The 21003-nt window shown below is 54.1% G+C and overlaps 1 protein-coding gene, 1 long non-coding RNA gene and 1 pseudogene across 3 annotated transcripts in view; all 3 read left to right on the forward strand.

Annotated features, from left to right (window-relative positions):
* Positions 1-8167, forward strand: part of dqx1 (DEAQ-box RNA dependent ATPase 1) — a 42445-nt gene extending 34278 nt beyond the window's left edge. Inside the window, 3 exon segments of the mRNA NM_001079275.1 lie at positions 976-1157; positions 5580-6099; positions 6649-8167. Coding sequence (NP_001072743.1) covers positions 976-1157; positions 5580-5760 — 363 coding nt within the window. The 3' untranslated portion in view covers positions 5761-6099; positions 6649-8167.
* Positions 8168-9761: 1594 nt separating this feature from the next.
* Positions 9762-11309, forward strand: LOC116408258. 2 transcript variants are annotated; one of them, XR_004220821.1, is made up of 4 exons: positions 9762-9890; positions 10050-10106; positions 10205-10318; positions 10761-10809. It is a non-coding gene; the product is annotated as an uncharacterized LOC116408258 (long non-coding RNA). The 2 variants fall into 2 exon arrangements; XR_004220820.1 differs by lacking the exons at positions 10205-10318; positions 10761-10809 and adding an exon at positions 11271-11309 and having other exon boundaries at positions 10050-10123.
* A 6195-nt stretch (positions 11310-17504) lies between these two features.
* LOC116408405 lies at positions 17505-19091 on the forward strand (annotated as a pseudogene).
* The last annotated feature ends 1912 nt before the right edge of the window (positions 19092-21003 follow it).

Here is a 21003-nt window from a genome sequence, read left to right on the forward strand (position 1 = left end):
ATTCCCTGGGCAGGGATTGGGGAAATGGCCTGTGATTCCCTGGGCAGGGATTGGGGAAATGGCCTGTGATTCCCTGGGCAGGGATTGGGGAAATGGCCTGTGATTCCCTGGGCAGGGATTGGGGAAATGGCGTGTGATTCCCTGGGCAGGGATTGGGGAAATGGCCTGTGATTCCCTGGGCAGGGATTGGGGAAATGGCTTGTGATTCCCTGGGCAGGGATTGGGGAAATGGCCTGTGATTCCCTGGGCAGGGATTGGGGAAATGGCTTGTGATTCCCTGGGCAGGGATTGGTGGAAGGACCTGTGATTCCCTGGGCAGGGATTGGGGAAATTGCCTGTGATTCTCTGGGCAGGGATTGGGGAAATGGCCTGTGATTCCCTGGGCAGGGATTGGTGGAAGGACCTGTGATTCCCTGGGCAGGGATTGGTGGAAGGACCTGTGATTCCCTGGGCAGGGATGGGTGGAAGGACCTGTGATTCCCTGGGCAGGGATTGGTGGAAGGACCTGTGATTCCCGTGGCAGGGATTGGGGAAATGACCTGTGATTCCCTGGGCAGGGATTGGTGGAAGGACCTGTGATTCTCTGGGCAGGGATTGGTGGAAGGACCTGTGATTCTCTGGGCAGGGATTGGTGGAAGGGCCTGTGATTCCCTGGGCAGGGATTGGTGGAAGGACCTGTGATTCTCTGGGCAGGGATTGGTGGAAGGACCTGTGATTCTCTGGGCAGGGATTGGTGGAAGGACAATATCTTATTTTGGTTGAGTGATGCCAGACTGCCCCAGATTTCCCCTTGTATTGGGGAATAATCCATTATTTGGGGGCTCTTATAGACGTTCCCAGGGGAGGGAGTCACTGGCTGTACATTGGGGGGAAGTGGGGGGGGGTGTGGGTTCAGTTTAGATCAGGAGTGGGTGCTCCTTTCAGTTAGGGGTTGATTTGCCCCCAATCAGACTAAGGCTGTTGTACCTTCCTCAGGTTGCCCGTGATGTTGATGGACAGGGCAATTATCTGATGCTGACCCACAAACATGTGGCCAATCTGCACCCCTTCTCTGTGTATTATGGGTGCTGCCCCCCCCCAGCCTGGGTCCTGTACCACGATTTCACTATATCCCAGGATAACTGCATCAGCATCGCCACCGAAATCCTTCCTGAAATGTGAGTATGGTCCCCCCCATGCAGTGACTGTATGTCCCAACCCCCCATGCAGTGACTGTATGTCCCAACCCCCCCCATGCAGTGACTGTATGTCCCAACCCCCCATGCAGTGACTGTATGTCCCAACCCCCCCATGCAGTGACTGTATGTCCCAACCCCCCCCATGCAGTGACGTGTATGTCCCAACCCCCCCCCATGCAGTGACTGTATGTCCCAACCCCCCCCATGCAGTGACTGTATGTCCCAACCCCCCCCCATGCAGTGACTGTATGTCCCAACCCCCCCCCCCATGCAGTGACTGTATGTCCCAACCCCCCCCATGCAGTGACTGTATGTCCCAACCCCCCCCCATGCAGTGACTGTATGTCCCAACCCCCCCCCATGCAGTGACTGTATGTCCCAACCCCCCCCATGCAGTGACTGTATGTCCAACCCCCCCCCATGCAGTGACTGTATGTTCCCAACCCCCCCCATGCAGTGACTGTATGTCCCAACCCCCCCATGCAGTGACTGTATGTCCCAACCCCCCCCATGCAGTGACTGTATGTCCCAACCCCCCCCATGCAGTGACTGTATGTCCCAACCCCCCATGCAGTGACTGTATGTCCCAACCCCCCATGCAGTCCCCCCCCATGCCAGTGACTGTATGTCCCAACCCCCCCATGCAGTGACTGTATGTCCCAACCCCCCCATGCAGTGACTGTATGTCCCAACCCCCCCATGCAGTGACTGTATGTCCCAACCCCCCCATGCAGTGACTGTATGTCCCAACCCCCCCCCATGCAGTGACTGTATGTCCCAACCCCCCCCCCCCATGCAGTGACTGTATGTCCCAACCCCCCCATGCAGTGACTGTATGTCCCAACCCCCCCCATGCAGTGACTGTATGTCCCAACCCCCCATGCAGTGACTGTATGTCCCAACCCCCCCCCATGCAGTGACTGTATGATCCCAACCTCCCCCCCATGCAGTGACTGTATGTCCCAACCCCCCCATGCAGTGACTGTATGATCCCAACCTCCCCCCCATGCAGTGACTGTATGATCCCAACCTCCCCCCCATGCAGTGACTGTTTGATCCCAACCTTCCCCCATGCAGTGACTGTATGTCCCAACCCCCCCCATGCAGTGACTGTATGTCCCAACCCCCCCATGCAGTGACTGTATGATCCCAACCTCCCCCCCATGCAGTGACTGTATGTCCCAACCTCCCCCCATGCAGTGACTGTATGGTCCCAACCCCCCATGCAGTGACTGTATGGTCCCAACCTCCCCCCATGCAGTGACTGTATGGTCCCAACCTCCCCCCCATGCAGTGACTGTATGGTCCCAACCTCCCCCCATGCAGTGACTGTTTGATCCCAACCCCCCCCCCATGCAGTGACTGTATGGTCCCAACCTCCCCCCATGCAGTGACTGTATGTCCCAACCCCCCCCCATGCAGTGACTGTATGTCCCAACCCCCCCATGCAGTGACTGTATGATCCCAACCTCCCCCCCATGCAGTGACTGTTTGATCCCAACCTTCCCCCATGCAGTGACTGTATGTCCCAACCCCCCCCCATGCAGTGACTGTATGTCCCAACCCCCCCATGCAGTGACTGTATGATCCCAACCTCCCCCCATGCAGTGACTGTATGTCCCAACCTCCCCCCATGCAGTGACTGTATGGTCCCAACCCCCCCATGCAGTGACTGTATGGTCCCAACCTCCCCCCATGCAGTGACTGTATGGTCCCAACCTCCCCCCCATGCAGTGACTGTATGGTCCCAACCTCCCCCCATGCAGTGACTGTTTGATCCCAACCCCCCCCCATGCAGTGACTGTATGGTCCCCAACCTCCCCCCATGCAGTGACTGTATGGTCCCAACCTCCCCCCATGCAGTGACTGTATGATCCCAACCTCCCCCCATGCAGTGACTGTATGGTCCCAACCTCCCCCCATGCAGTGACTGTATGATCCCAACCTCCCCCCATGCAGTGGACTGTATGGTCCCAACCTCCCCCCATGCAGTGACTGTATGGTCCCAACCTCCCCCCATGCAGTGACTCTATGGTCCCAACCTCCCCCCCATGCAGTGACTGTATGGTCCCAACCTCCCCCCCATGCAGTGACTGTATGATCCCAACCTCCCCCCATGCAGTGACTCTATGGTCCCAACCTCCCCCCATGCAGTGACTGTTTGATCCCAACCTCCCCCCCATGCAGTCACTTTATGTCCCAACCTCCCCCCATGCAGTGACTGTTTGATCCCAACCTCCCCCCCATGCAGTGACTGTATGTCCCAACCTCCCCCCCATGCAGTGACTGTATGTCCCAACCTCCCCCCCATGCAGTGACTGTATGGTCCCAACCCCCCATGCAGTGACTGTATGGTCCCAACCTCCCCCCCATGCAGTGACTGTATGTCCCAACCTCCCCCCATGCAGTGACTGTATGTCCCAACCTCCCCCCCATGCAGTGACTGTATGTCCCAACCTCCCCCCCATGCAGTGACTGTATGGTCCCAACCTCCCCCCCATGCAGTGACTGTATGTCCCAAACCCCCCCCCATGCCGTGACTGTATGGTCCCAACCCCCCATGCAGTGACTGTATTGTCCCAACCCCCACATGCAGTGACTGTATGGTCCCAACCTCCCCCCATGCAGTGACTGTATGTCCCAAACCCCCCCATGCAGTGACTGTATGGTCCCAACCCCCACATGCAGTGACTGTATGGTCCCAACCCCCACATGCAGTGACTGTATGGTCCCAACCCCCACATGCAGTGACTGTATGGTCCCAACCCCCACATGCAGTGACTGTATGGTCCCAACTTCCCCATGCAGTGACTGTATGGTCCCAACCTCCCCCCATGCAGTGACTGTATGTCCCAACCCCCCCATGCAGTGACTGTATGTCCCAACCCCCCCATGCAGTGACTGTATGGTCCCAACCTCCCCCCATGCAGTGACTGTATTGTCCCTATCCCTCCCCCCCATGCAGTGACCCTCGAGGGCCCCTTGCCACCTCACTCTGATCTCTCATTGGGTTGGCTCTTCTCTCATTGGGTTGGTGCTTCTCTCACTGGGTTGGCTCATCTCTCATTGGGTTGGCTCCTCTCTCATTGTGTTGGCTCCTCTCTCATTGGGTTGGCTCTTCTCTCATTGGGTTGGCTCCTCTCTCATTGGGATGGGTCCTCTCTCATTGGGTTGGCTCCTCTCTCATTGGGATGGCTCCTCTCTCATTGGGATGGCTCCTCTCTCATTGGGTTGGCTCCTCTCTCATTGGGTTGGCTCTTCTCTCATTGGGATGGCTCCTCTCTCATTGGGATGGGTCCTCTCTCATTGGGTTGGCTCTTCTCTCATTGGGTTGGCTCCTCTCTCATTGGGATGGGTCCTCTCTCATTGGGTTGGCTCTTCTCTCATTGGGTTGGCTCTTCTCTCATTGGGTTGGCTCCTCTCTCATTGGGTTGGCTCCTCTCTAACTGGGTTGACTCTTCTCTAACTGGGTTGGCTCTTCTCTCACTGGGTTGGCTCTTCTCTCACTGGGTTGGCTCTTCTCTCACTGGGTTGGCTCCTCTCTCATTGGGATGGGTCCTCTCTCATTGGGTTGGCTCTTCTCTTTTTGGGTTGGCTCTTCTCTCATTGGGTTGGCTCCTCTCACATTGGGTTGGCTCCTCTCTAACTGGGTTGACTCTTCTCTAACTGGGTTGGCTCTTCTCTCACTGGGTTGGCTCTTCTCTCACTGGGTTGGCTCTTCTCTCACTGGGTTGGCTCCTCTCTCATTGGGATGGCTCCTCTCTCATTGGGTTGGCTCTTCTCTCATTGGGATGGCTCCTCTCTCATTGGGTTGGCTCCTCTCTCATTGGGTTGGCTCCTCTCTCATTGGGTTGGCTCCTCTCTCATTGGGTTGGCTCCTCTCTCATTGGGTTGGCTCCTCTCTCATTGGGTTGGCTCTTTTCTCATTGGGATGGCTCCTCTCTCATTGGGATGGCTCCTCTCTCATTGGGATGGCTCCTCTCTCATTGGGTTGGCTCCTCTCTCATTGGGTTGGCTCCTCTCTCATTGGGATGGCTCCTCTCTCATTGGGATGGCTCCTCTCTCATTGGGATGGCTCCTCTCTCATTGGGTTGGCTCCTCTCTCATTGGGTTGGCTCTTTTCTCATTGGGTTGGCTCTTTTCTCATTGGGTTGGCTCTTTTCTCATTGGGTTGGCTCTTTTTCATTGGGTTGGCTCCTCTTTCATTGGGTTGGCTCTTCTCTTATTGGGTTGGCTCTTTTCTCATTGTGTTGGCTCTTTTCTCATTGTGTTGGCTCTTCTTTCATTGAGTTGGCTCCTCTCTCATTGGGTTGGCTCCTGTTTCACTTTGGTGCAATTTTTGTACCTAGTATAAGTTGGCTGTGTGTACTGAACACTCTGTTATACCCTTCTGCCCCTAAGGTTAGTGGAATTTGCCCCACAGTACTATCTGTGCAACCTGCCACCCAGCGAGAGCCGTGACATGCTGATGGCACTTAGGGAGAAGATGCTAGAGGGAGAAGATACAGAACTTGATGGCACGGAGGAGGAGGCGGCATCACTGGACCTAGCCAATGAGAAAGACCTTTGCTGCGTGCAGTGAATCCAGCCCTATAAACTCTGTGCAAGCCAATGGTGGCCACGCCCTTGCTGTGACTGATTGGTGCATATTGCCTGGATAGCCAATCGTGGCAAGAACACCTACTGGGAGGTGGGGCTTAGTCCCCAAACATGGGTATCGCCATCTACCAAACGAGTTTATCGGAGGTTAATTAGTAATTGATTCTGTTGGATGATGAACCCAAATGTAATTATATAGAATGTAGGATCCCAGGATTCCCTTGGACTGGTATCAGTACAGAACCTACTACGAATGGTACTGGCCCTGTATGGTGGCACCAAAGAATAGTTCTATAGAACTGCATAGGATTCTCTTGGACTGGTATCAGTACAGAACCTACTACGAATGGTACTGGCCCTGTATGGTGGCACCAAAGAATAGTTCTATAGAACTGCATAGGATTCTCTTAACTGGATCAGTACAGAACCTACTACGAATGGTACTGGCCCTGTATGGTGGCACCAAGAATAGTTCTATAGAACTGCATAGGATTCTCTTGGGCTGGTATCAGTACAGAACCTACTACAAATGGTACGGCCCTGTATGGTGGCACCAAAGAATAGTTCTACAGAACTGCATAGGATTCTCTGACCTGTATCAGTACAGAACCTACTACAAATGGTACGGGCCCTGTATGGTGGCACCAAAGAATAGTTCTATAAACTGCATAGGATTCTCTTGGACTGGTATCAGTACAGAACCTACTACGAATGGTACTGGCCCTGTATGGTGGCACCAAAGAATAGTTCTATAGAACTGCATAGGATTCTCTTGGACTGGTATCAGTACAGAACCTACTACGAATGGTACTGGCCCGTATGGTGGCACCAAAGAATAGTTTATAGAACTGCATAGGATTCTCTTGGACTGGTATCAGTACAGAACCTACTACGAATGGTACTGGCCCTGTATGGTGGCACCAAAGAATAGTTCTATAGAACTGCATAGGATTCTCTTGGACTGGTATCAGTACAGAACCTACTACAAATGGTACTGGCCCTGTATGGTGGCACCAAAGAATAGTTCTATAGAACTGCATAGGATTCTCTTGGGCTGGTATCAGTACAGAACCTACTACAAATGGTACTGGCCCTGTATGGTGGCACCAAAGAATAGTTCTACAGAACTGCATAGGATTCTCTTGGACTGGTATCAGTACAGAACCTACTACAAATGGTACTGGCCCTGTATGGTGGCACCAAAGAATAGTTCTACAGAACTGCATAGGATTCTCTTGGGCTGGTATCAGTACAGAACCTACTACAAATGGTACTGGCCCTGTATGGTGGCACCAAAGAATAGTTCTACAGAACTGCATAGGATTCACTTGGGCTGGTATCAGTACAGAACCTACTACAAATGGTACTGGCCCTGTATGGTGGCACCAAAGAATAGTTCTATAGAACTGCATAGGATTCTCTTGGGCTGGTATCAGTACAGAACCTACTACAAATGGTACTGGCCCTGTATGGTGGCACCAAAGAATAGTTCTATAGAACTGCATAGGATTCTCTTGGACTGGTATCAGTACAGAACCTACTACGAATGGTACTGGCCCTGTATGGTGGCACCAAAGAATAGTTCTATAGAACTGCATAGGATTCCCTTGGGCTGGTATCAGTACAGAACCTACTACAAATGGTACTGGCCCTGTATGGTGGCACCAAAGAATAGTTCTACAGAACTGCATAGGATTCTCTTGGACTGGATACACTGTGGCCTCTCTGGTACTGGGAGCAAGTTATATTGGCCAGTCAAGGAGGCCTTGGCCTTTTGGTTGGATGTGAGGGCAGAACATAAAGGTGCTGGGGGTATCGGCCATTTGGGTGCCTGGGATCTGTTGGTGCCAAGCCTTCTGGGGTGCGTGAGCACTGTGGGTGCCAGGCATTAGGAAGTGTCTGAATTCTGTGGGTATCGGGCATTAGTGGATTCCTTGGTTGCTAGGGAGGCTCAGCTAAGCGGTTGCTGCCATTTGGGAGCCCCTGGTGCTGAACTTGCCACTTGCAGGGGCATGTGATTTTGGGGGAACCATTTCTGGCTGTTTGGGAAATGGGGTGCTAGTTATTTAGGGGGCTCAGGCAACCAAGACTCCAGTTCCCACAATGCTTTGCATGCTTCTTCAGAGGCCTTCAGCTGGTGTCTGCTACATTGCTTCAGATTCGGAAGCAGCAGTGCAGAGAGCTATCTGTAGGGGGCAGTAGTCATGTGTTCTGGGAGATTGCTGAAATTGATATTATCTTATTATTTAGTTCCATTTTCAGGTTTTTATCCCCTTTAAATAGAGAGACCACTGGGATGTTGGAGCTGCTGCTGGGGTTTCACATGGGGCTACTTGCCCTCTATTTTGGTGAGGGGCAAAAATGTACCCAATAAACACTAAGGATGCCAATTGTGCCCCCTGTCGCTTGTATTCTCTGCTGCCTGCCATTCGCTGTTGCTGCCAACGCACGAGCCAATCACCATCTAGAAATCCTTGTGGAATTGCCCCTGGGGAGCTGGAATTGCAGCGTGCTACCACCTAGGGGCACCTTTTGTTTTCTGCAGGTATAGTACCGGTGCCATGCCAGTCTGTCCCTCGCAGGAAGGGCACAACGGGGGCAGGTATAGTACCGGTGCCGTGCCAGTCTGTCCCTCGCAGGAAGGGCACAACGGGGGCAGGTATAGTACCGGTGTCGTGCCAGTCTGTCCCTCGCAGGAAGGGCACAACGGGGGCAGGTATAGTACCGGTGCCATGCCAGTCTGTCCCTCGCAGGAAGGGCACAACGGGGGCAGGTATAGTACCGGTGCCATGCCAGTCTGTCCCTCGCAGGAAGGGCACACGGGGGCAGGTATAGTACCGGTGCCATGCCAGTCTGTCCCTCGCAGGAAGGGCACAACGGGGGCAGGTATAGTACCGGTGCCGTGCCAGTCTGTCCCTCGCAGGAAGGGCACAACGGGGGCAGGTATAGTACCGGTGCCGTGCCAGTCTGTCCCTCGCAGGAAGGGCACAACGGGGGCAGGTATAGTACCGGTACCGTGCCAGTCTGTCCCTCGCAGGAAGGGCACAACGGGGGCAGGTATAGTACGGTTGCCATGCCAGTCTGTCCCTCGCAGGGAAGGGCACAACGGGGGCAGGTATAGTACCGGTACCTGCCAGTCCTGTCCCTCGCAGGAAGGGCACAACGGGGGCAGGTATAGTACTGTGCCGTGCAGTCTGTCCCTCGCAGGAAGGGCACAACGGGGGCAGTATAGTACCAGTGCCGTGCTCCAGTCTGTCCCTCGCAGGAAGGGCACAACGGGGGCAGGTATAGTACCGGTACCGTGCCAGTCTGTCCCTCGCAGGAAGGGCACAACGGGGGCAGGTATAGTACCGGTGCCGTGCCAGGCTGTCCCTCGCAGGAGGGCACAACGGGGGCAGGTATATACCGGTGCCGTGCCAGGCTGTCCCTCGCAGAAGGGCACAACGGGGGCAGGTATAGTACCGGTGCCACCGATGCCAGTCTGTCCCTCGCAGGAAGGCACAACGGGGGCAGGTATAGTACCGGTGCCATGCCAGTCTGTCCCTCGCAGGAAGGGCACAACGGGGGCAGGTATAGTACCGGTGCCATTGCAGTCTGTCCCTCGCAGGAAGGGCACAACGGGGGCAGGTATAGTACCGGTGCCATGCCAGTCTGTTCCTCGCAGGAAGGGCACAACGGGGGCAGGTATAGTACCGTGCCATGCCAGTCTCGTCCCTCGCAGGAAGGGCACAACGGGGGCAGGTATAGTACCGGTGCCAGTCTGTCCCTCGCAGGAAGGGCACAACGGGGGCAGGTATAGTACCGGTGCCCAGTCTGTCCTCGCAGAAGCACAACGGGGGCAGGTATAGTACCGGGTGCCAGTCTGTCCCTCGCAGGAAGGGCACAACGGGCCGGTATAGTACGGTGCCATGCCAGTCTGTCCCTCGCAGGAAGGGCACAAACGGCGGCAGGTATTATACGGTGCCGTGCCAGGCTGTCCCGCAGGAAGGGCACAACGGGGGCAGGTATAGTACCGGTGCCATGCCAGTCTGTCCCTCGCAGGAAGGGCACAACGGGGGCAGGTATAGTACCGGTGCCAGTCTGTCCCTCGCAGGAAGGGCACAACGGGGGCAGGTATAGTACCGTGCCAGTCTGTCCCTCGCAGGAAGGCACAACGGGGGCAGGGATAGTACCGGTGCCAGTCTGTCCCTCGCAGGAAGGGCACAACGGGGGCAGTATAGTACCGGTTGCCATCCCAGTCTGTCCCTCGCAGGAAGGCCACAACGGGGGCAGGTATAGTACCGGTGCCATGCCAGTCTGTCCCTCGCAGGAAGGGCACAACGGGGGCAGGTATAGTACCGGTGCCAGTCTGTCCCTCGCACTTCTCAACGGGGCAGGTATAGTACCGGTGCCAGTCTGTCCTCGCAGGAAGGGCACAACGGGGGCAGGTATAGTACCGGTGCCATGCCAGTCTGTCCCTCGCAGGAAGGGCACAACGGGGGCAGGTATAGTACCGGTGCCGTGCCAGTCTGTCCCTCGCAGGAAGGGCACAACGGGGGCAGGTATAGTACCCGGTGCCATGCCAGTCTGTCCCTCGCAGGAAGGGCACAACGGGGCAGGTATATGTACCGGGTGCCATGCCAGTCTGTCCCTCACAGGAAGGGCACAACGGGGGCAGGTATTATACCGTGCCATGCCAGTCTGTCCCTCGCAGGAAGGGCACAACGGGGGCAGGTATAGTACCGGTGCCAAGCGTCCCTCGCAGGAAGGGCACAACGGGGGCAGTATAGTACCGGTGCCATGCCAGTCTGTCCGTCACTAGAAGGGCACAACGGGGGCAGTATAGTACCGGTGCCGTGCCAGTCTGTCCCTCGCAGGAAGGGCACAATGGGGGCAGTATAATAGTACGAAGTGCCCAGCTGTCCCTCGCAGGAAGGGCACAACGGGGCAGGGTATAGTACCGGTGCCAGTCTGTCCCTCGCTAGGAAGGGCACAACGGGGCAGGTATAGTACCGGTGCCGTGCCAGTCTGTCCCTCGCAGGAAGGGCACAACGCGGGGCAGGTATAACGGGTACCGTGCCAGTCTGTCCCTCACAGGAAGGGCACAACGGGGGCAGGTATAGTACCGGTACCGTGCCAGTCTGTCCCTCGCAGGAAGGGCACAACGGGGGCAGTATATACCCGCGTACGCGTGCCAGTTCTGTCCCTCCCCCGCATAAGGGCACAACGGAGGCATGTATAGTACCGGTTGCCGTTGCCAGTCTGTCCCTCACAGAATGGCAACAACGGGGCAGGTATAGTTACCGGTACCGTGCAAGTCTGTCTCGCAGGAAGGACAACGGGGCAGATAACCGTGCCCGGCCCAGGCTGTCCCTCACAGGAAGCACACGGGGCAGTATAGTACCAGCCATGCCATCTGTCCCTCGACAGGAAAGGGCACAACGCGGGCAGGATAGTACCAGTCCAGTCTGTCCCTCACAGGAAGGGACACAACGGGGGCAGGTATAGTACCAGTGCCAGTCTGTCCCTCACAGGAAGGGCACAACGGGGGCAGGTAGTACCGTCCGGCCAGTCGTTGTCCCTCGCAGGAAGGGCACAATGGGGCAGATAGTACCTGTGCAGTTCTGTCCCTCGCAGAAGGGCACAACGGGGCAGTAAGTACCGTCCAGTCTGTCCTCGCAGAAGGCACCAACGGGGCAGTATAGTACCGGTGCCGTCCAGCTGTCCCTCGCATGAACGGGCACAACGGGCAGGTATAGTACCGGTACCGTCAGCTGTCCCTCGCAGAATGCAAACGGGGCAGGAATTACCGTACCGTGCCAGTCTGTCCCCGCAGAAGGACAACGGGGCAGGCTATAGTACCCTGGTACCGTGCCAGTCTGTCCCTCGCTAGCGGATATAAGGGGCCACAACGGCAAGTATAAAGTTACCGTGCCGTGCCAGTCTATGTCCCTCACAGGAAGGCACAAACGGGACAGGATCTTATAGTACCTCGGGCGTACACGTTGCCAGCTGTCCCTCCCGCCAGGAACAGGCACAACGGCCAGGTTAGTAGTACCGGGTGCCGTAGCCAGCTTTCCCTCACAGGAGGCACAACGGGGGCAAGTATAGGTACCGGTTCTCATGCCAGTCTGTCCCTCTGACCAGCAAGGCACAACGGCGCAGGTATATTACCAGTGCCAGTCTGTCCCTCTTACAGGAAGGCACACGGGGCAGCTATAGTACCACTGGCACAGTCTTTCCCTCACAGGCAAGGCACAACGGGGCGCACTGGACCTAGTACCGTACGTTTCCATGCCAGTCTGTCCCCAACCAGAAGGCACAACGAGGGGGCACGATTATAGTCCGTACCGTGCCAGTCTGTCCCTCCAGAAGGCATCCAACCGGGCAGGTAAGTACCAGTGCCCATGTCTTCTGTCCCCTCACGAGGAAGGCAACAACTTAGGGCAGGTATCTAGTACCGGTGCCATGCCAGTCTTCCCTCACAGGCAAGTCACAAACGAGGCAGGTATGAGTACCGGTACCGTGCCAGCTGTCCCCGCAGGAGGGACCAACGGGGCAGGTCTTATAAGTATCCGTGGTGCCTTGAGTTCCCAGTGTTCCTCCTCCCGCTAGAAAGGGCACAACGGGGCAGTATTAGACCAGTGCCGTGCAGTGCTGTCGCGTCGCAGAAGCCGCGCACAACGGGGCAGTATCATATACCGTGCCATTTGTCCCTCGCAGAAGGGCACAACTGGGCAGCTTATAACCCGTACCCGCTCAGTCTGTCCTCGCAGCAAGCACAACGGGGCAGTATATACCGGGCCATCCAGTCTGTCCTCGCAGGAAGCACAACGGGCAGTATATACCAGTGCCGTGCCAGCTGTCCCTCGCAGGAAGGGCACAACCGGCAGTATATTTTACCGGTTCCAGTCTGTCCCTCGCAGGAAGCCATCGCCCTTCCAGGGGGACTTCGCCAGCGGTCATCCCCAAGCGGCTTGTGGGTTTATTGCTTGAGTGCAATAAATTACAGGATATGGCCAGCCAACCAATCAGGGAACGAGAGAAAACAACAAAAGAGGCCAGGGCAGCTAGGAGTAGGCAGGGGGCAGTAGGGTAGGCCAGGCGTAAGGTAGCAGTAGGAGTAGGGCCAGGGGGCAGTAGGAGTAGGGTCAGGGGGCAGTAGGGTCAGGGGCAGTAGGAGTAGCGGTCATGGGTCAGGGGGCAGTAGGAGTAGGGCCAAGGGCAGTAGGGTAGGGTCAGGGGGCAGTAGGAGTAGGGCCAGGGGGCAGTAGGAGTAGGGTCAGGGGGCAGTAGGAGTAGGGCCAGGGGGCAGTAGGGTCAGGGGCAGTAGGAGTAGGGTCAGGGGCAGTAGGAGTAGGGCCAGGGGGCAGTAGAGTGGTCAGGGGGCAGTAGGAGTAGGGTCAGGGGGCAGTAGGACTAGGGCCAGGGTGGCAGTAGGAGTGGTCAGGGGGCAGTAGGAGTAGGCCGGCAGTAGGAGTAGGGCCAGGGGGCAGTAGGAGTTGGGCCAGGGGGCAGTAGGAGTAGGGCCAGGGGGCAGTAGGAGTAGGGCCAGGGGCAGTAGGAGTAGGGCCAGGGGCAGTAGGAGTAGGGGGGCAGTAGGAGTGGCCAGGCAGGGGGCAGTAGGAGTAGGGCCAGGGGGCAGTAGGAGTAGGGCCAGGGGGCAGTAGAGTAGGGCCAGGGGGCAGTAGGAGTAGGGCCAGGGGGCAGTAGGAGTAGGGTCAGGGGCAGTAGGAGTAGGGTCAGGGGCAGTAGGGTCAGGGGGCAGTAGGGTCAGGGGCAGTAGGAGTAGGGTCAGGGGGCAGTAGGAGTAGGGCCTAGGGGCAGTAGGGGTAGGGTCAGGGGCAGTAGGAGTAGGGCCAGGGGGCAGTAGGAGTAGGGTCAGGGGCAGTAGGAGTAGGGCCAGGGGGCAGTAGGGTCAGGGGGCAGTAGGGGTAGGGTCAGGGGGCAGTAGGGGTAGGGCCAGGGGGCAGTAGGAGTAGGGTCAGGGGGCAGTAGGAGTAGGGCCAGGGGGCAGTAGGAGTTGGGTCAGGGGCCAGTAGGAGTAGGGCCAGGGGGCAGGTAGGGCCAGGGGGCAGTAGGAGTAGGGCCAGGGGCAGTAGGAGTAGGGCCAGGGGGCAGTAGAGTAGGGCCAGGGGGCAGTAGGAGTTGGGTCAGGGGGCAGTAGGAGTAGGGCCAGGGGGCAGTAGGAGTAGGGCCAGGGGGCAGTAGGACTAGGGCCAGGGGGCAGTAGGAGTAGGGTCAGGGGGCAGTAGGAGTAGGGCCAGGGGGCAGTAGGAGTAGGGCCAGGGGGCAGTAGGAGTAGGGCCAGGGGGCAGTAGGAGTAGGGCCAGGGCGCAGTAGGAGTTGGGCCAGGGGCAGTAGAGTAGGGAGTAGGGCCAGGGGGGCAGTAGGAGTAGGGCCAGGGGGCAGTAGGAGTAGGGCCAGGGGGCAGTAGGAGGGGCCAGGGGCAGTAGGAGTTAGGGCCAGGGGCGGGAGTAGGAGGGGGCAGTGGGTGGGCCAGGGGCAGTAGGAGTAGGGCCAGGCGGGCAGTAGAGTAGGGCCAGGGGGGCAGTAGGAGTAGGGCCAGGGGGGGCAGTAGGAGTAGGGCAGGGGGGCAGTAGGAGTTGGGGCCAGGGGGCAGTAGGAGTAGGGCCAGGGGGCAGTAGGAGTTGGACCAGGGGGCAGTAGGAGTTGGGCCAGGGGGCAGTAGCAGTAGGGTCAGGGGGCAGTAGGAGTAGGGCCAGGGGGCAGTAGGGTCAGGGGGCAGTAGGAGTAGGGCCAGGGGGCAGTAGGAGTTGGACCAGGGGGCAGTAGGAGTAGGGCCAGGGGGCAGTAGGAGTTGGGCCAGGGGGCAGTAGGAGTAGGGCCAGGGGGCAGTAGGAGTTGGACCAGGGGGCAGTAGGAGTAGGGCCAGGGGGCAGTAGGAGTAGGGCCAGGGGGCAGTAGGAGTTGGACCACAGAGACCTTATCCGCACACCCTAACACTCCAAAAAATTCTTTAGTCCGGTGCTCACTGCTAGAGGGATCGGCACCCTCCAGATACACTATAGCAAGAAAAAAGCAAATGGCACTCAGGACTACAAACAAGGGTAAAACCCTTTTAAAAGTTTATTGCGGAGGTGCAACGTTTCGGGGCAATGTGACCCCTTTATCAAGCATACAAATCAGTGAAGGCAAGTGAGATTTATACAGATGCAGTAACCACATCCCCAAGTTAATTGGTAATTGAATAAATACTTAATTGACAACAATAATATCCAACCAACCTAGTTTTAAAAAAATAATATTATATAACAAAAGTGCAGTGCATCATATATAGTGTATATTCAACGTCAGTGAATTAGTCCATCTCATAAAGTGCATGATATACATTAAAAACAATTTTGTTGTACAAACAGATGTGATCACACTTTCTTATTTTCTCTCTGTTCTAAGTGCAGAGTTGTAGCTGAGTAGCAACAGTGTATCACCGTAGGGAACCCATAGCAACAGTGTATCACCGTAGGGAACCCATAGCAACAGTGTATCACCGTAGGGAACCCATAGCAACAGTGTATCACCGTAGGGAACCCATAGCAACAGTGTATCACCGTAGGGAACCCATAGCAACAGTGTATCACCGTAGGGAACCCATAGCAACAGTGTATCACCGTAGGGAACCCATAGGAAGCTAAAATACAAAGTATGAATAATCAGCTAAGTATCAAATAAAAACATATGTAACCAAATCCATAAAGGTACAGATCAAAGGAACAGTATATCTTACCCCAACACGAAGGAAAAGAATATCTATCCCTGATGTGCACCCAGGAAACATTTATCTATAAAAACATAAATGTAAAAACGTAATATTTATAAGAAGCAAGCCATGTTAAATTCGTCATTTAACCCCTTGGGTGGCGAGATTGCAAAAGCCAAATCCAATAGCACTCCCTCTGAGATAGCAGCTTCTTTTTGTCCTGGCCCTGTCGTGCCTGTATTTTTTCTAAGATCTGCCACCTAACCGGCGCCACCTGGTGGCCATGTGTAAAAAAATGTTTAGCCAACAAAGTTTCCCTTTTCTTTTCAATCTCCTTCTTTTTAACAGTTTGTATCGCTCTCTGGGGGGACTGAGTTGGAGGTTTATAATTCCTTATAGTAGATTTATGTTCGTTAAGTCTCATTTTAATGGGTCTTGACGTCTGACCTACATAGGCCAATCCACACGGACATTTAACACAATATATAACATCTTTACTATCACAGGTATAAAAGCCGCCCACTTCGTGCCTAGTGCCATGTTGTGGATGCGTGACAGCGGACCCAGCGATAATACCATTACAATGGCTACAATTCCTACATGGGAAAGTACCCTTTGTTATAATAGGGGTAGACCTACATCTTGACCGATGTTTTATCAATTCCCCTATATTTCTCCCTCTCCTGTATGAAAAAATTGGTGGTAACTTAAACAAATGTCCAAACTTTGGGTCAGTGGCCAAAATCCCCCAATGTTTAAGTATGATATTCCGTCGGGCCTTGGCATTAATATCATATGATGTAATAAAGGGAATACGCTTAACTTTATCCGCTGCTTTACTTTTTATTCCTAAAGTCTCATTTCGTGGAATCAATCCAACCTCTCTTTTAACCTCCATTAAATCTGACTGGCAATACCCTTTTTCCACAAATTTTTGCACCATCTTTAGGGATTCATCCTCATACACTTCATTAGTAGATGCAATACGTTTAATTAGGGAGCCCCCTAAACAGCCCTTGGGGATGGAAACTAGTAGGCCTTATTTTATTATTATTTTTATCCGTAGGTTTCCTGTATATTGAAGTGACAAAATTAGAGTCAGTCACTTTTACCAACACATCCAAGAAATGTATCTCAGTCAACCCAACCTCTAGAGTAAATTTTATCGTAGTGAGGACATTATTAAGATAAGTTAGAAAATCATTCAGTAAATCTACAGTGCCCGTCCAAAGGAAAAAAGTATCATCCACATAGCGCATATAACTATGTATGAATGGCTGGTACACTGTATTAGAGAAAATATACATTTTTTCAAAATTATCCATAAAGATATTAGCATAGGCAGGTGCCATATTAGCACCCATGGCGCAGCCTTGTTGTGACATAACAAACTGTATCAGTTGGATGAAACTGTTGGATATTTCTGTTTATGCTGAAATGTACCCCCTGCCCCCCTCCTACCTGTTGTGGCAAATGCATTGTGTGGGTTGATCTCATCTGGGTGTGTGTTGTGTGTATCCAGCCGGCTCTGTCTGGCCCTCCCCATGTGGTTGCCCCTGTTGTGGGGGCACACAGGGCCGGACCCCATAGTGACACAGTGCACATGGTTGCCCCTTGTGAGAGCAGTGCTCTGTCTGGTAGATGCAGGGGACTGAACTGGGCATGCTCCCTAGGTGGCTTCCCATGGGCCCAGTGGGATTGGCTATGATTGGCCCCTCTGGAGGCTGCCTTTGGGTTGGCGGGGGGAGTCGGGTCCTGTTTTGGTTTTGCGACGGGGGCTGTTCCCTTTCTGGCTGCAGGGGTGGCTGCCAGGAGTTCCAGGGAGCCTTTTGTCTGGGGTGTAACCTTAGCTACGGCAGGACCCCCTCCCCTGTGTTCCCTGGAATCTACCTTAGCTGGGGCAAGAAGATTCCCCCCAACTGTGTGTATTTCCCTATTCCCTAAGGAACAAGAGTGCAGGCTGGCTACCACCTACTGGCTTATGGGAACCTGCTGATGGCTACTTGCCATTTCTCCAATAAACGCCTCATCCTGTGATACCAACTGTTTGCTCTTTGGGTCCTGCCCTATGTCTGGGAACTCACGGCCCTGAGGTTGTGACATAATTTGGTGGCAGCAGTGGCATAGGATCCCAGGACCCAAAAGGCACCATGAGCACCCCACCTGGATTCTACGCTGACCCATTGGATCTCTTCGCTTGCATGGATTACTCCTGGACTCCAGAGATCCCTACTGATCCCAGAGAGAGGACCCTGTTCTGGCTGAGATGTGAGTCACTGGGACTATCTGGGGTATGAGGGTCTGGCATATGGAGTAGGGCAGTTAGTGGCAGGAGAGGGCAGACCTGGAGGATGGGTACTATGTTCTGCAGCGCACCATGCACCAACCAGGTGGGAGATATTGGCACAGTCCCTATACAGTGCTCCCGCTTCCCTGTAGCTTGGCGGAATGGCACGGCCAATGGGAGAGGCTGAATTTCTGTGACTATAGCACCTTTGTGGGTAACCCAGAGGGGGAATTCCATACCCTCTATGCACAGCGCTTCTTTTATATAGGAATGAATGATACAGAGGAACGGAGGGACTGGCTTGCTGACCTGGTGTATCAGGAACTGGAATTGATAAAAGAGTATGGGAGTATCCAGGAATTGGAAAACCAACGCAAGGAAGCACTGAGGGTATGTGCACCATCTTTTTGTGGTTTTCAGCAGGCACAGCCATGTCTTGGTACTGTAGGTCCAACAGACTTTCACTTACCCCCCAGTACAGTCAGTGCCGGGGTGGGGGAGGAACAAGAAGCTTCCCAAACAACTTTATTATGGTCCCCAAGGGAAATCCCTGTTTGTGAGGAGTTCAGTGGTTGTGTTACCCCTGTGCTGGTAGAACCGGAGAGTGGGTGCTGCCACTTTAAAGGCTTGGCAGAGGCTGAGGCCTCCCCAAGTGAAATCCCAGTCTGTATGGAGTCCAGTGGTTGTGTTACCCCTGGGCTGGTAGAACCGGAGAGTGGGTGCTGCCACTTTAAAGGCTTGGCAGAGGCTGAGGCCTCCCCAAGTGAAATCCCTAATTGTGTGGAGCCTGGAGCTGCTCAGTTTGAAAAAAGCTCCAAGGAGGGAAGAGATGAGGATTCCCCACTACCTGAGTTGTTGCTGGCTGGAGAGGAACAGGACCAAGAGGAAAGCATTGCTCAGGATTCCCCAATGTCTATCAGAGCAGTCAGTTCTGGGAATGGAGTAAGGGGCACCCCAAAAGCACAACGTGTAACCAGGGCAGTTGTTCCGGAAACCCCCTCTGGCAGACAACAAGGCCAGAGAATTACCCCACAGAGAAATAAAACACTGGTGAGTCCCCGTGCTGTCCCTACAATATCTCCCAGATGGAGGGGTCCCCCATTGTGTAATGTTACAGGGACCGGGGCCTTGAGAGAGGTTGGGTGGAACTTAGAATTAAAGAAAAGACAGGGGGATAAACATTTGTCTAATACTCTTTGGGGTCCACTGGTCATTGGGGTCACTTGAAGATGAGTCACCTTGGCCTGACTGCTTGGGGGGGGGATACAGACTGTACCACCTGGGATTGTTCCCTTCTCCCTGGAAGGCCCCTTTATTGTCCTGGAGGCCAGAAACTGTGACATTACAGGGTCGCCCATATGGAGGAGAGAGGGTTAATGATGGCCGCCTGAATATCCCTCTTAGATCCTGGTGGGTTCTGTTTACACCCCATCTTTTTATTCCTGTTTTGCCAATCTGCACCCCCCCAAGGAAACTAAAGACTTTTGCTAAGTACTTTGGGAAACTGCACCAACTGCTGCCCCCTACTGTGTGTAAGGGGCCCAGCCACTAAGGGCTGTCTGGGAGGGGGAGAGAATACAGTAACTCTGGGACAGATACAAATTAGGACTCTAAAGTAACATTTTTCTTTCTTATTATGGATATTTTGCCTTATGGGAATTGGCTAGTGAGGCTGCTGGGAACCTGTGTAGGCCCCCAGCAGCCTCACTATTTGGGAAGGGGGAGAAATGTGACATAACAAACTGTATAAGTTGGATGAAACTATTAGATATTTCTGTTTATGCTGAAATGTACCCCCTGCCCCCTCCTACCTGTTGTAGCAAATGCATTGTGTGGGTTGATCTCATCTGGGTGTGTGTTGTGTGTAGCCAGCCGGCTCTGTCTGGCCCTCCCCATGTGGTTGCCCCTGTTGTGGGGGCACACAGGGCCGGACCCCGTGGTGACACAGTGCACATGGTTGCCCCTTGTGAGAGCGGTGCTCTGTCTGGTAGATGCAGGGGACTGAACTGGGCATGCTCCCTGGGTGGCTTCCCATGGGCCCAGTGGGATTGGCTATGATTGGCCCCTCTGGAGGCTGCCTTTGGGTTGGCGGGGGGAGTCGGGTCCTGTTTTGGTTTTACGACAGGGGCTGCTCCCTTTCTGGCTACAAAGGTGGCTGCCAAGAGTTCCAAGGAGCCTTTTGTCTGGGGTGTAACCTTAGCTACGGCAGGACCCCCTCCCCTGTGTTCCCTGGAATCTACCTTAGCTGGGGCAAGAAGATTCCCCCCAACTGTGTGTATTTCCCTACTCCCTAAGGAACAAGAGTGCAGGCTGGCTACCACCTACTGGCTTATGGGAACCTGCTGATGGCTACTTGCCATTTCTCCAATAAACGCCTCATCCTGTGATACCAACTGTTTGCTCTTTGGGTCCTGCCCTATGTCTGGGAACTCACGGCCCTGAGGTTGTGACACTTGTAGTTGTAAGAAATATTCATCGTTAAACCCAAAGTAATTACGTGTCAGTACCATCTCCAATAAATCACATAGAAAGTTCACCTTGTATGTTTGTTGATTGACTTTAGTTAAATACGGTCGTATACACTCAATCCCCTCCTCATGTGGAAAAGAGATCCTTAACATCTAATGAGCAGAGTATGAACTCCCCTTCGGGTATATTAACCTTATTAAATATATTCAGAAAATCAGTCGTATCTTTTAGAGAAGGTTCTAAATTAGGTAACAGTTCCTGCAGGTGCATGTCAATCAATATGGCCGGTGGTTGCCATAATGAACCAACGTTAGAAACGATTGGTCTACCTGGCGGATTAACCAGGCTTTTATGGACTTTAGGCAAAAAATAAATATTTGGTACCTTAGGATATTGCAAAAAAATGAGTTGATAAAGTTCTTCAGTAATAACTCCCTCCATAACCGCAGCATTGAGACAAATATTCAACTCATGTTTAAACTTAGCGGTTGGATCACCATCTAATTTGCGGTAGTGTGTCTGATTTCCCAGCTGGCGTAAGGCCTCCCTTTCATAGTCATTCTTATTAAGAACCACAGTCCCCCCACCTTTATCTGCTCTCATAATAATAATAGATGGATTGTGCTGCAATAATAGCCTGTCTTTCCGCATGGGAAACATTGGAACTGTTCCTAAACGCATAAGAGTCCTTGTTAGACATCAATTTATTTATCTCTAACATAACTATCCCTCAAACGTATCGATGGCTGTAAAGGTAACTGGGGGAACAA

The sequence above is a fragment of the Xenopus tropicalis genome, chromosome 1 (assembly GCF_000004195.4).
Source record: "Xenopus tropicalis strain Nigerian chromosome 1, UCB_Xtro_10.0, whole genome shotgun sequence".
Classification (NCBI taxonomy): domain Eukaryota; kingdom Metazoa; phylum Chordata; class Amphibia; order Anura; family Pipidae; genus Xenopus; species Xenopus tropicalis.